Source organism: Eptatretus burgeri, chromosome 8 (genome assembly GCF_056783735.1).
Source record: "Eptatretus burgeri isolate ZD-2024b chromosome 8, Ebu_testis_v1, whole genome shotgun sequence".
NCBI lineage: Eukaryota > Metazoa > Chordata > Myxini > Myxiniformes > Myxinidae > Eptatretus > Eptatretus burgeri.
In genome coordinates this window covers 7,800,281-7,812,768 of record NC_140968.1, presented here as the reverse complement: position 1 = coordinate 7,812,768, position 12,488 = coordinate 7,800,281, and the positions used below count along the sequence as shown (strand labels likewise).

General features: G+C 47.1%; 1 protein-coding gene across 1 annotated transcript in view; it reads left to right on the top strand.

The window, feature by feature from the left end:
- Positions 1 to 12,488, top strand: part of LOC147021026 (uncharacterized) — a 161,529-nt gene that overhangs the window by 103,304 nt on the left and 45,737 nt on the right. The window contains exons 2-5 of the mRNA XM_085893551.1: positions 2,183 to 2,641; positions 6,722 to 6,861; positions 8,073 to 8,366; positions 9,888 to 10,320. Of these exons, the coding sequence (XP_085749677.1) occupies positions 8,313 to 8,366; positions 9,888 to 10,320 (487 nt within the window). The 5' untranslated portion in view covers positions 2,183 to 2,641; positions 6,722 to 6,861; positions 8,073 to 8,312. The remainder of the gene's footprint in view (positions 1 to 2,182; positions 2,642 to 6,721; positions 6,862 to 8,072; positions 8,367 to 9,887; positions 10,321 to 12,488) is intronic.

Genomic DNA, 12,488 nt, shown 5'->3' with positions numbered 1-12,488 from the left:
TTTGGCGAATGAGAGGAATGATGAGGGCGCATGCGCAGAAGGTCGTCCGGTGTGGAGAAGCGGGGAGGGCGGAGACACCCCCCCCCTCTCTGTGGGGAAAAAGAGATAAAAAGTGGGGATGGTTGGAGAGGATTGTGGAGAGAATCGTGAAGAGAATTGGAGAGAGAACAGGGAGAGAAGTGTTGAGAGAATTGTGAGGAGAAGAGAGGTTTTTCTTCACTGCCCTCGTCATCGCCAAGAGTGGAGATTCCCTCACCGTCTTCGTCGCCGTCAGCCCTGGCCCTCACACTCCTCCACCGCCTCCTCCCCTGATTGATCGTGGACTTGGGCAACGACCCCGTTTCACCTGAGCTGGGTTCACTGCGCTGTTCCGTCCGTCGGTGACCGGAGTTCCGGGAGGAAGGGGACGCCCAGCCACGCGCTCGTGGCCAGATAGCCAACTCTCGCTGGTCTGCAGTCCGACCGTCCTCCGGGCTGGAGATACAAATAAAGACCCATGGGGTCCGTGTGTGTGTGTGTGTGTGTGTGTGTGTGTGTGTGTGTGTGTGTGTGTGTGTGTGTGTGTGTGTGTGTGTGTGTGTGTGTGTGTGTGTGTGCGCGCGTGCGCCTGCGCCGCGTCCAATGAGTCGTGGAACTGCATAAGTGCTTGTGTGTGTATGTATATATATATGTATGTATATATATATATATATATATATATATATATATATATATATATATATATATATATATATATATATATATATATTTGCATTCCCTTTCTGATATTTGGCATAAATCTGTCTTCTGTGTTCCCTCGGCCCCCATTGCTTTATAAATAAACCCCATTTGTTAAATGTTTTCAACTCGTCCGTGTCCATTTCTGCCATTGACTGAGTGTGTCGCGCGTGTTGTAAACCAACAAGGCCGTTGTGCCCTCGTAACGGGATAATCAGACTGACGGAACTTGGCGATTAAAACCGCTCGGCATCGCACACGGAACGGGCTCGCGAAGCGGCTCGTTTCCATACGAGTTCCGTCGAGGGTGAACTTCCCCGGGAGTCGGACCACGTGGGTACTGAGGTAAATTGAAATTGGCAATCAACCCTACCCCACGTGGTCTATCCCTTGGCGAGTTCGGTCCAAAAGAAAGGACCAGTCTTCTCCAGAGTTTTCCAGAGAAGTACGATCTATCCATTCCGGGTGGTCGAGTCGAGCCGGCTCCATTGCTCCATCTGGTGGTCGTGCTCGTGGCGGACGTCCCGACACCGCAACAGTTTAACCAGGCGGAAAGTTACACAACATTATCAATTATAATATGTGATTAATCACGTTAATTAATTCCATGCAAATGTTTCTGGTGCTGCAGGTTTTCTGGATTCATCACTTCATCAATTTGCACCTTTGTTTATAAAACCCTTGGCCCAACACACTGTTTGCTTGGCCTGTTGGTGTTTTCATCTGAACCTCTGGCTCATGATGCAGTGAATTGAAGTTTAAATCCCATGTACTCAATGTTTATTAATTACTTACTGATGACCTTGACATTCATGTAAATGTACACTGACGTGGACTGATGGAGTTGGCCGAAATCTCATCTCAGGAAATTTCAATGAATAAATAAAATGTTTTTTTGTTTGTTTGTTTGAGTAAGAATCTTTGGATCACTCACTCCGGCATGTGGGAGTGAAACAGGAATTTAGTGTAAAACCAAAACCATGTTTTTACAGGGACATGGGAAAGGAAATGTTTGTTTTCCCTTGTTGTTGAAGTTATATCTCAAAAGGAACATGTCAGTTTGTGGAGTTCAGTAACATCATGTGGATTGTACTTTGGACCAGGTTACTCGAGTAAACTAACCATGTGGATTGTACTTTGGACCAGGTCACTCGAGTAAACTAACCATGTCGATTGTACTTTGGACCAGGTCACTCGAGTAAACTAACCATGTGGATTGTACTTTGGACCAGGTCACTCGAGTAAACTAACCATGTGGATTGTACTTTGGACCAGGTTACTCGAGTGAACTAACCATGTGGATTGTACTTTGGACCAGGTTACTCGAGTGAACTAACCATGTGGATTGTACTTTGGACCAGGTTACTCGAGTGAACTAACCATGTGCTGCAGATATTGATGTTCGGATTGTAAATTTGTGTTTCAATGCGGGAAAATAATTTATTTTTATGGTTTTGTATTACAGCCGATTGCTGCTGGTTGCATCATTGCTGGAAGTTCGGCTGTGCCGGTGATGCACGACCCCTTGTTTCCAGGAAGCCAGTCCTTGTTTTGACGATCTCAGGATGACGGGGGCTCCACCTCAACACGTGGTGTTGTGTATCGACCGGACGTGAGAGGGAGCGATGAGGAAGAAGACTCGGGGTCAGAGGTCAGGAGGTGTATAGTGAAAACCTTGTGACGTTCCGATGTCGGTTTAATAAAACGTTGAGAATATTGATTCCTCATTCTTGGAGTATTTTATAAAATAACAAAACCGTCAAATACAATGGTGGAGATCAGTGAAAACAAGTAGAAAAATGAACACGAGGAGGAAGAAGAAGAAGAAAAATGAAAGGACGATGAAGAACTTCCGGGTTGTTGTTCCTGTAAACCTCGAACAGAACCTCGAACCGAGATCCTCGTGGTCCGGACGGGACTGATGGTAAGAGGTATTTTGGGTATTCTAATATAACACTAAAAACGTGAATTTAAAGAAATAATACTTTTATGTTTCTTGACGACGTCGATGAAGGAAAGTTAAAGGAGTTTTTACTGAATGTTTGTTGAGGTGTTTGATTGTTAATTTAATGAGGTGTTTGATTGTTAATTTAATGAGGTGTTTGATTGTTAATTTAATGAGGTGTTTGATTGTTAATTTAATGAGGTGTTTTTCACTCCTTTTGTTTATAATCAAATCATCACTAAACTTCCTTCAACGATGTTAAACCTCATTCTTCCTTTTTTTAACTACAAAACTACCAGAAACATTTTATAATTGACTTGTATATCCAATTTGATCTCCAAACGAGGAGTAACGAGGGAACGAGGTTCGATTACCGACTTTATCTGTTCTGTGGGGTTTTTAACGTTCATAATCTGAATGAAGATGAAAACCCTGATTAATAATCTATAAACTCAAAAATATCGTGTGGGTCGAAAATGTAACATTCCTCGTTAACCTTCCACCGACATTCCATCTGACTGGCCCCCACTGCCCTGCCTCCAACCAGACTGCCCCCGCCATCCTGCCCCCCATCAGGCTGGCCCCCGCCGCCCTGCCCCCATCAGGCTGGCCCCCCGCCGCCCTGCCCCCCATCAGGCTGGCCCCCCGCCGCCCTGCCCCCCATCAGGCTGGCCCCCGCCGCCCTGCCCCCCATCAGGCTGGCCCCTGCCGCCCTGCCCCCATCAGGCTGGCCCCCACCGCCCTTCCCCCATCAGGCTGGCCCCCTGCCACCCTGCCCCCCATCAGGCTGGCCCCCCGCCGCCCTGCCCCCCATCAGGCTGGCCCCCCGCCACCCTGCCCCCCATCAGGCTGGCCCCCCGCCGCCCTGCCCCCCATCAGGCTGGCCCCCCGCCGCCCTGCCCCCCATCAGGCTGGCCCCCCGCCGCCCTGCCCCCCATCAGGCTGGCCCCCCGCCGCCCTGCCCCCCATCAGGCTGGCCCCCCGCCGCCCTGCCCCCCATCAGGCTGGCCCCCGCCACCCTTTCCCCAATCATACTGGCCCCCGCCGCCCTGCCCCCAATAGTACTGGCGCCACCACCTTTCCCTAAATCAGCCTGGCTCCTGCCACCCTGCCCCCAACCGGGCTGGCCCTTCCCCCCCCCCATCAGGTTCCGAAACATCTCCCATCCATGTACAAATCTAGTTTGTGAGATGACGGTGTAGGACTTGTTGAACAGGATATTTATCTTCTCGGAAAGTGTAAATTCATGATGAATCTGTGAGAAAGTTCAAGTAAAAGTAAATTGAGATGTTTGTTTGTTTTTCTCTCCACACGTGGATTTCAGAAGGTGGAACGGAGCCCTCCAGGTGTGTGTATAATGTGTGTATCATCACTTCAATATATGTGTTTATATTTACCCCTTGGTTGCATCAGTATGTATGTCTGTATGTGTGGATGGATGTATTGTTACAGATTTGGAAACCTTGTGCACACAAGCAGCCAGAGTCCCCGTAGTTCAGTTATTTCAATAAGAATGTGTTTTGTCGTTAGAATCCATCCCCAATGTCTAATGGGAATTTCGTGTGTGCGCTTGGAGTGATTTTTAAGTCAGGTTTTTATTAAATCCACAACAACAACAACAGCGACGCCGACCCACACTCGACCCCGTCGCCATTGCCCATGTGTTTTTGGCTGAGGGCGTGGGCGGAGCCTCCGTCGCTTCGGATCGAGGCTCTGCCCCAAGGCAGGGCATGGATGTTTCCTCCAGCGAATGAGCGAAGGGCGAGCATGACACGCATGCCCCAGCCAATCGGGAGGTGACCACGAGTCGTCCCACAAACCCTCGTCCAATCAGATGGTGAGTGGCGAGGAGAAGAGAACCCTCCCACCTCAGAAGAGTCGAATGGTGGTCAGGACCAGGGTTCGGCAGAGAGAGGAGTTCATGGAGATTGCCGAGCAGTCTGTCGTCGTGGCTCAGTGGTTGTCGACGAGGGCTCTGCAGACGGTCGTGGTCGTGGTTTAGAGTGGTCTGCTGTCCTTTGGTGGGCAAGTCTGGTGACCGAGCAGCCAGGGTCGTGGGCAATGGACTTCAGGTCGTGGGTTCGAGTCCCACCGTGGTGGTTCGGGTCGGTGTGACCGCACGAGGCGGCCCAGCTCTACCGACTAAAGACCCACAGGGTCCAGTTTCTTTTGGGTGTGTGTGTGTGTGTGTGTCCCCGTGGGCCCCGTCTGTAAGTAGAAACTGTAAAGTGCCTGTGTTCCTTGGTTTGCATTTCTTTTATTCATTATAACTCTGCTCTGTGTCTCCCCTCCCGGATTATTCTTTATAAATAAACCCCCGTGTTAAATGTTCCAGTTTGTTGTTCGTGTTTTCTTTCATTGACCCAGCACGGTGTGGGTTTGAGAAATAGTAAGGCCGTTTGTGCTGTACATTGTTCATTTGGTCCGGCGTGGCCTTGGTGGCTTCTTCTTGGTTACGCTGCATCCGAGTCGGTGATAGCGACTCGGTTCGGACAAAGTCGGTCGAGGGTGTGGTTTTCCCCGGTAGTTGGACGTCGTGGGTACTTAGGTATATTGAAATTAGGCAATTAACCCTACACCACGCCGTCGAAATATTGGCGACCATGGTCCGCAAAGGGACCCTTGAGCTTTCGGAGTTGTCCGAGAGTCACGACCTAAATTCTGGGTGTTCGGTGGGAGACGACTCTACTGCTCCACCTTGTGGTCGTTTATCGCCACTGAACCCTGGCCCACAACAGTCTGGAGTGTTGTCCAGGCTCGAATGAGAGCTAACAAACAACGTACAGCAAGAGGGGAGGGAGAGGGAAGGACAAAACAGTGGGGAACAAGAGGGGGAGCACTCGGGAGAGTGCAAAACCTCCGCCGCCAATACTGCTGGGTCACTCAAGTGAACCTTCTATCTTATTCATTAAATATGATGTCAACAGTGCTGACAGTAATCGTTCTTTTCTCCATTTTTTTTTGGGCGGGGGGGTTGGAAATCACTTAAAACATGTAAAAATGCAAAAAAGAAAATTGAAATTTTCTTGAAAAAAAACTTGCAAAATTTTTTTTTTTCTCGAACAATTTTTTTTTGGGGGGGGGACCAAGTCCAAAATTTAATGGCATGATCCTTGGACCATACCTTACCCCCCCACCAAGTTTCGTCGAAATCCGTCAGTTTTTCCGTAATACTGTTCACAAACAAACAAACAAATAAACCAACGTATCTTGCCAAAAGGTGACCACATGTGACTTCTTTAAGGTCACACTGAGGTGAACAGAGCTGCTATCCACCAGGAGCGACTCCTTGAGGAATATCTGCCTACGAGAGAATGCGATGACAATCGTTCTCCAGAGTAACCATGAAAAATATGTTTGCCTCAAAACGTAACCAAATGACGTCATAATGTCTCAAGCTTGACATATCTAGAAAGCACTCAGAGGTGTTCAATTTGAAGCACTACACGATATGGTTCCTAAAACTTGAAAATTTGACCTTGGGGTCAAATATGTTTGACCTCTGGCGCTAACCATGAAGGTCAAGGCCAATCGCCACCAAAAACTAATCAGCTGAGCGCCAGACCATGTACGACATTCCCATAAAGTTTGGAGACGAGTAGATTAAAATTACTCAAAAAATAAGGGTTTCGGCGACTCCCCTGATTTGCGACAGTGACCTTGACCTTTGACCTTGACCTTCAAAATTTTGTGCGCTGAAAGGGATCTCTATAGGCCTCTGATATGCGAAGTTACAAAAATTTCCGATGATAACTGTGCCCTGCAGAATTTTTTATACGTGATTACAGACAAACAAACAAAAAATAAATAAATAAAAAACATACAAGCTGACGAACATTTCTTGCAAAAACTTTTGCAAAAAAAAAAAAAGATTTGGCCTCACTGCAGAAGATACCAATGATCCTGAATGCCTTTGTTTCTGCAGCGTGAAGCTTAGAAAGGTAAGAGGCAGGAGCACCAGCCCAGAGGGGAGAGCAGTACTCCATCAGGCTGTGGACGAAAGCTTTGTATGTGGTCAGGAGCACTTTTTTATCTCCAAAGAGCTTTTCTGTGTTTCAGGATGGGATTGGCAGAAGACAGACAGCAAGAGCCTATTATTAGAAAAAGATGGTGGGGCCAGGGCCGGATTGAGGAGCAGGTGACCCAGGAGACCGCCTGGGGTGCTGGCTTTGTGTGACCCAGCCAGGAAGGTATAACAGGTATGAACAACGAAATTTAGCACAGGAGGTGGCAATTCAGATTTGGTCGATCACATCTGTGCAACACCAACACCACGATTCAGATTAGATATATCCGTTGAGCTTACGACTCAATTTAATAAGGGGATTGGGGAGGGGGATGGGAGTGTGGGGATGAGAATAGTGGGACAGGTGCAGGGTTATCACCAGGGTGTTAATAAACGAATAATTCGGTGGCTGGGAAAAGGAGGGTGGGGAGCTGCTGTTTTGGGGTGAACAATAAACAACATCAATCCCACAATATCCCATGACAAGTCCCTTGCTTCCCCTTCATCACTGACTGCCCCTCACTGCTGCCTGCCCTGATTGCCCCCTCTCCACTGCCTGCCGTGACTGCCCCTTTCCACTGCCTGCCTTGACTTCCCCTCACCACTGCCGACCCTGACTGACTCTCACCACCCCATACCCCCTCATGAGGCATTCAAATGTTGAACAAATGGAAAGGGGGCTCTGAAGACGACGACTTGCATGGGGCTTCAGTTCATCTGGGGCTGCTCCTGGGTGGTGGCAGTTGCAGATTCGAAGCAATAGAGCTCACATTGAATAAAGGGAAATTCATAAATTCATTCATTGGAAGCATGTGCCACAGTGCACCACTGCGTCCACTTTGCACTTGTACTCCAGGGCCTTCCATCTGGCCATCCCCAAGGCAAATGCCTGACCCATCCCCATCACTTAAGGATAGGACATTCCAGACACCGCATCGAAGGGATGCCTCAGATTAACTTGAGGAGACACGTCTGGTGGACGACACCACAGCACCACCACAACACACACGACAGTGCGTTTTGTGGTGGTCGGAGGACAAATACCACCACCAACTTCCAAGGAAAGGTAAGCAACTGCAGGAGGATGTCTGCAGATGCAGTTGCCACCAGATATGTATGGTTGTTGGCTCACAAGGAGCTCCTCTGCCCTTGTGGCAGGTTTTATTTAATCCTGCTGGGTGTCCATGAAAGGGAAATGAGAAAGAAGAAAAGGAATAGGAGGTTCTTCCCCCACCATGGCTTTTCTGCTTGTTTTATCCTTGTTTTGTACAGCCATGGTGTTGCTGTTGATGCATTTCTGTTTTTGTCTCTGGACATTGATTATATGCTTATTGATGAAACAATAATGAGGGTGGGAGTGGTGAGGTGGCACTTTAGTTTTTGGATCTTTCATTTTGTTTGCAGTGCCTGCTGGTTGCATCATTGCTGTGAGTGTGGCTGTGCCGCTGATGTAGTGCCCCCTGTATTTACAAGAAGAAATTTTGAATTTGGTCAGCGTGCAAGTGATAGCTGGCCTCATCTTCGAGAAGGACTCCATGGGATCTTTAATGTCTCCCAACTAATGCTGTGAGAGGGGATGCCCAGTTGAACGTTCATCTGAAGGACGGTACACACGTTGATCCCTTTCCCAATCTGTGAAACACCATGGTGACAGTTTATTGCCGTGTCGGGATTCAAACCCAAGCAAGACAACTCGGGGTCAGTATGCCTCCCTCAAGTCCATCCTGCAAGCTCACATGGAGTGAACAAACTGACTGCAAATCCCTGCATTTATTGGATAAAATACAGAGTAAAGAAAATAACGTACAAATCTAAAGACGACGATGGTTCACGAGCGGTATTTGACGATGTAGATAGTTACAGGAGTCAAGGATGAGACAATGTGATAATGTTTGACCAAGTTATAAAAATGATCAACATGATGTGGTACGAGTGACAGGTTATTAGCTGCAAAATATCGAAAACCCGGTTTCGTTCAACAACTTTAAAAATTTGACCTTTGCATAACCTTAAAAGGTCACAAAGTAATGTTGGGGACATTAAAATAAGGAAACATACTTTTGCTTATTGGAGTTAGTTCGTCGAAGAAGGTCGAAAACCCAGTTCGATTCTCACAACTTTGAAAATTTGACCTTTGTGAACTTTAAAGGTCAAAGGTCAAGGATTATGACCTTTGGTGGAAAACTTCTTCTGGAACATTCCAGGAACAATATAACATCATCTGGACTCTGGAATTTCGCACTCCTTGGATTATCCATAATTTGATGAAATCAACGTAAAAACAGATTTGAAGGGGTGCCACGGGCAAGGTGTTCGAGATGGAGCAAAATGGTTTGAAGACTTTAGGTGGGGAATGACCTCAACATTATGCATAAAAAATATTGTCATCTTAGCTCTCAAAATTTGGGCGGTCGTATGATTTTTATGTCAAAATTCGTAATTTTCTTCATGACCTTGTGACCTTGATCTTGGGACGAAAATGAAAAATCGAGCTCAGTGGGGCTATGCATTTGCCATTGGGCTAACCAAATACTGAAACCCCTGCCAGATTCAACAAACCCCTCAGAGAAGATGGATTTTTATGTCAAAATTCGCAATTTTCTCAGTTTGTGACCTTGACCTTGGGACGAAAATAAAAAAAAGTCGAGCTCTGTGGGGCTATGCAGGTGCCATTGGGCTAAGTAAATACTGAAACCTCTGCCAGATTCGACAAACCCCCTCGGAGAAGATGCAAATTGAAATCGGCTACCCCCTAAAAACACAATTCGCAATTTTCTAAGTTCGTGACCTTGTGACCTTGACCTTGGGATGAAAATGAAAAATCGAGCTCCGTGGGGCTATGCAGGTGCCATTGGGCTCACTAAATAGCGAAACCCATGTCAGATTCGACAAACCCCCTTGAGGAAGATGCAAATTGAAATCGGCTACCCCCTCACAACACATGTTTTTTGGGCGTGGCTCCGCCCACAATGGGCGCACCACGCCCATTTTCAGGAAAACACAACAAGATCACAATATAAACCTCCCACCAAAATTTTATCAGGATCGGGTCAAAACCCACGGAGCTATGCTCGGGACAGACAGACAGACACACACACACACAGACAGACAGACACACAACAATAACGAATATAGTGGTCACTTATTTTTTTCGTGAAAACATTTTTTCGTGAACCAATAACCTTTCCTTTGTTAATATAAGCATTGTGTCCCTGACAGGTCATCGGTGAAATGGACACATTCTTGGAATGGCTCCAATCACAAGGTCTGAGAGCAGAAACAGCCCAAGCAGTGATCAATGTTCTTGGAATTGAGAATTGGAAGGTTCTTCAAGCTTGTACAGACTCTGATGCATTGCGAACAGAGCTCCTCTCTCTCGCCAAAGAGAAATTTAAATTTGCAATGTATGCCGACTTTTGTAAGTTTGTGAATTCTTTTTTGAAGCCGCAGGTTCTCCAGCTTGCAGGCTCTTCTCTGTTGGGAAGTCTATTCATCAACTTGGAGAATGTTATTCAAGAACTTTCCAGTTTCTGCAAAAAGTTTATTGGATTCCAAAATGTGCAGCTGGAAAATATTCCTGGTGTCCGTGGAATCCGTTTCAGTGATGTCTGCAACCTCCATGATCAGGATGATGGATTAACAACCAAGTCTGGTATGTCACTATTTTATACACCTGAGCATATCAAGAAGTACCTTGATGTTCAACCATGAATGTGTTTTTTCTTGCAACTTAAGGAATCTTTTTTTGGAACAATTTTGTTTTGAAAACGTTTAGATTCTTGATCGACAGTGAATGTTGTTGTTTTTGTGTCTGCATTGTCGAGGCTCCAGTGAGGGCGAACACACACTGTACAACAAGGTGGGCAGGAGACGAGTAGTGGAGAGGGAAGGGCAAAACAGTAGGGAACAGAGCTATTCGGAGAACTGTGGAAGGGAGAGGGATGGGGTGGGCTAGACAGGGTAAACAAGATGGACACCACAGGAACTTTGAGAACCTTGCACGACAGGGAACTTTCGGGAAGGAAAACAGGGAATTGGATTGAAAGAGATGCCATTTGGGGTGCATTTACGGGGGAGGAAAAGATCGTGGTTTTGGATTGGGGAAGATTAGAGGTGGTGGTGAACAGCGATTTTGAAGAGCTGGTTGGAAGAGTGGGATTGAAGAGAGAGTGTGCGAGTTTTTTTCCAAAGGCAAGAAAAAAGTGGAATGAAAGTGTGAAGGTGAGAAGTGATTCTGCGGAAATATGAGGGCCACACGTTGGCTGTGACAGGAGAGTGAGTCTGTGAGCCATGAGTGGAGATGGCCTTGGATACCATAGGAAGAGAATTTGGTGAGCAGGGCAGGGTGCCAGAGCGTGTCAACAGCACGCCATATGTCGAGGGATATGGCTCTGATTTCATGTCCATTGTTGGGAGAGCAGAAGCAGCATATCAAGAGTGGAGTGACCTGGTCTGACACCAAATTGATTGTCGAAAATAAAGCCATTGGAGAAGGGGAAGGATTTAATGTCTGAAGCAATGAGGGGTTCCATAACTTTGCTGATGATTGGGAGTTGGCTGATTGGTTTGCAGTTGCAGGGATCTGTTTTTCCACCTTTTTTATGCAGGACGGAAATGTTAATATCTGTTTTCATTTCTGCATGAGCGGTATTCATCGTTCGTGCACATGATAAGATGGCCCTCAGCCCAACAGAGTCTTGTCTATTCCCTTTCCATCAAGACTCATTGGCTTGGAAATACACGATTTATTTACACATTTTATTTTGGGTTTCATTTTCACATTGGAGTTGCAGGATATTTGAGTCATCACACCGCAAGATTTTGACAGTTCGTTCTCACGGTCAAACATGGCTGTGGACTTGGATCATTTACCTCAAGTCCCACTTTTTTCCATTGACGTCGACACCCACCTTTTTCCATCGGCAATCGACACCCTGTTCAGCAGCTCTATGGATGCTAATTGACTCTTCTTCGTATTGCGCTGGACAGAGGTGATAATTGCTGTTGATGTTCTGTGGGCGCTTCGTGTTTCTGCTCGGTTGTTCTGGCGGTGCTTGTCCAGCGCCCCGATCGTGGCGATGTGAGCCAGGCCTTTCTTTTTTTTTTTTTTTTTTTGTATACCTTGGTCGAGGCTCGTATGAGAGCGAACACACAACTCACAGCAAGGAGGCATGAGACAAGAGGGGCGGGAGTGGAAGGGACAAAACATTGGGGAACAGACACAGGTGAACTGTGGAAGGGAGAGGGATGGGGATGGGACGGGGAACATGGCGAGGGGAAGATGGACATTAAAGGGACTTTCAGGAAGGAAAGCAGGAGAATTGAAGGAAGTGGGCTTGGGTGGATTATCGGGGGTAGAAAAGATCGAGGATTTGGATGGGGGAAGATAAGAGGTGGTGGTGAACAGCTGTTTTGAAAGCCTGAAGGGAAGAATGGGAAAGAATAGAGTGAGGAAGTTTATTCCAAAGGCGGGAAAAAAGAGGAATGAAAGAGTGAAGATGAGCAGTGATTCGTGATTTTGGTAGTTTTACCAGAAGGGGGTTGTTGGCGGACCTTGAGCGCCCTGTGGAAATGTGGTTGGGACAAATCGCAGAGAGAGCAGGGGGGCAAGGCTGGAGAGGAGTCGGTAGAAGACAGAAAGACCACCGACCAACCTGCGGTGATTGAGTGAGAGGCCCAAAGACTCAGCTTCATTGCGGGAGATGCCAATGATCTTAAAAGCCCTGGTTTCGACAGCGTGAAGTCGAGAAAGGTGGGAGGCAGTAGCACCAGCCCAGAGGGGAGAGCAGTACTCCATCAGGCTACGGACAAAAGCTTTGT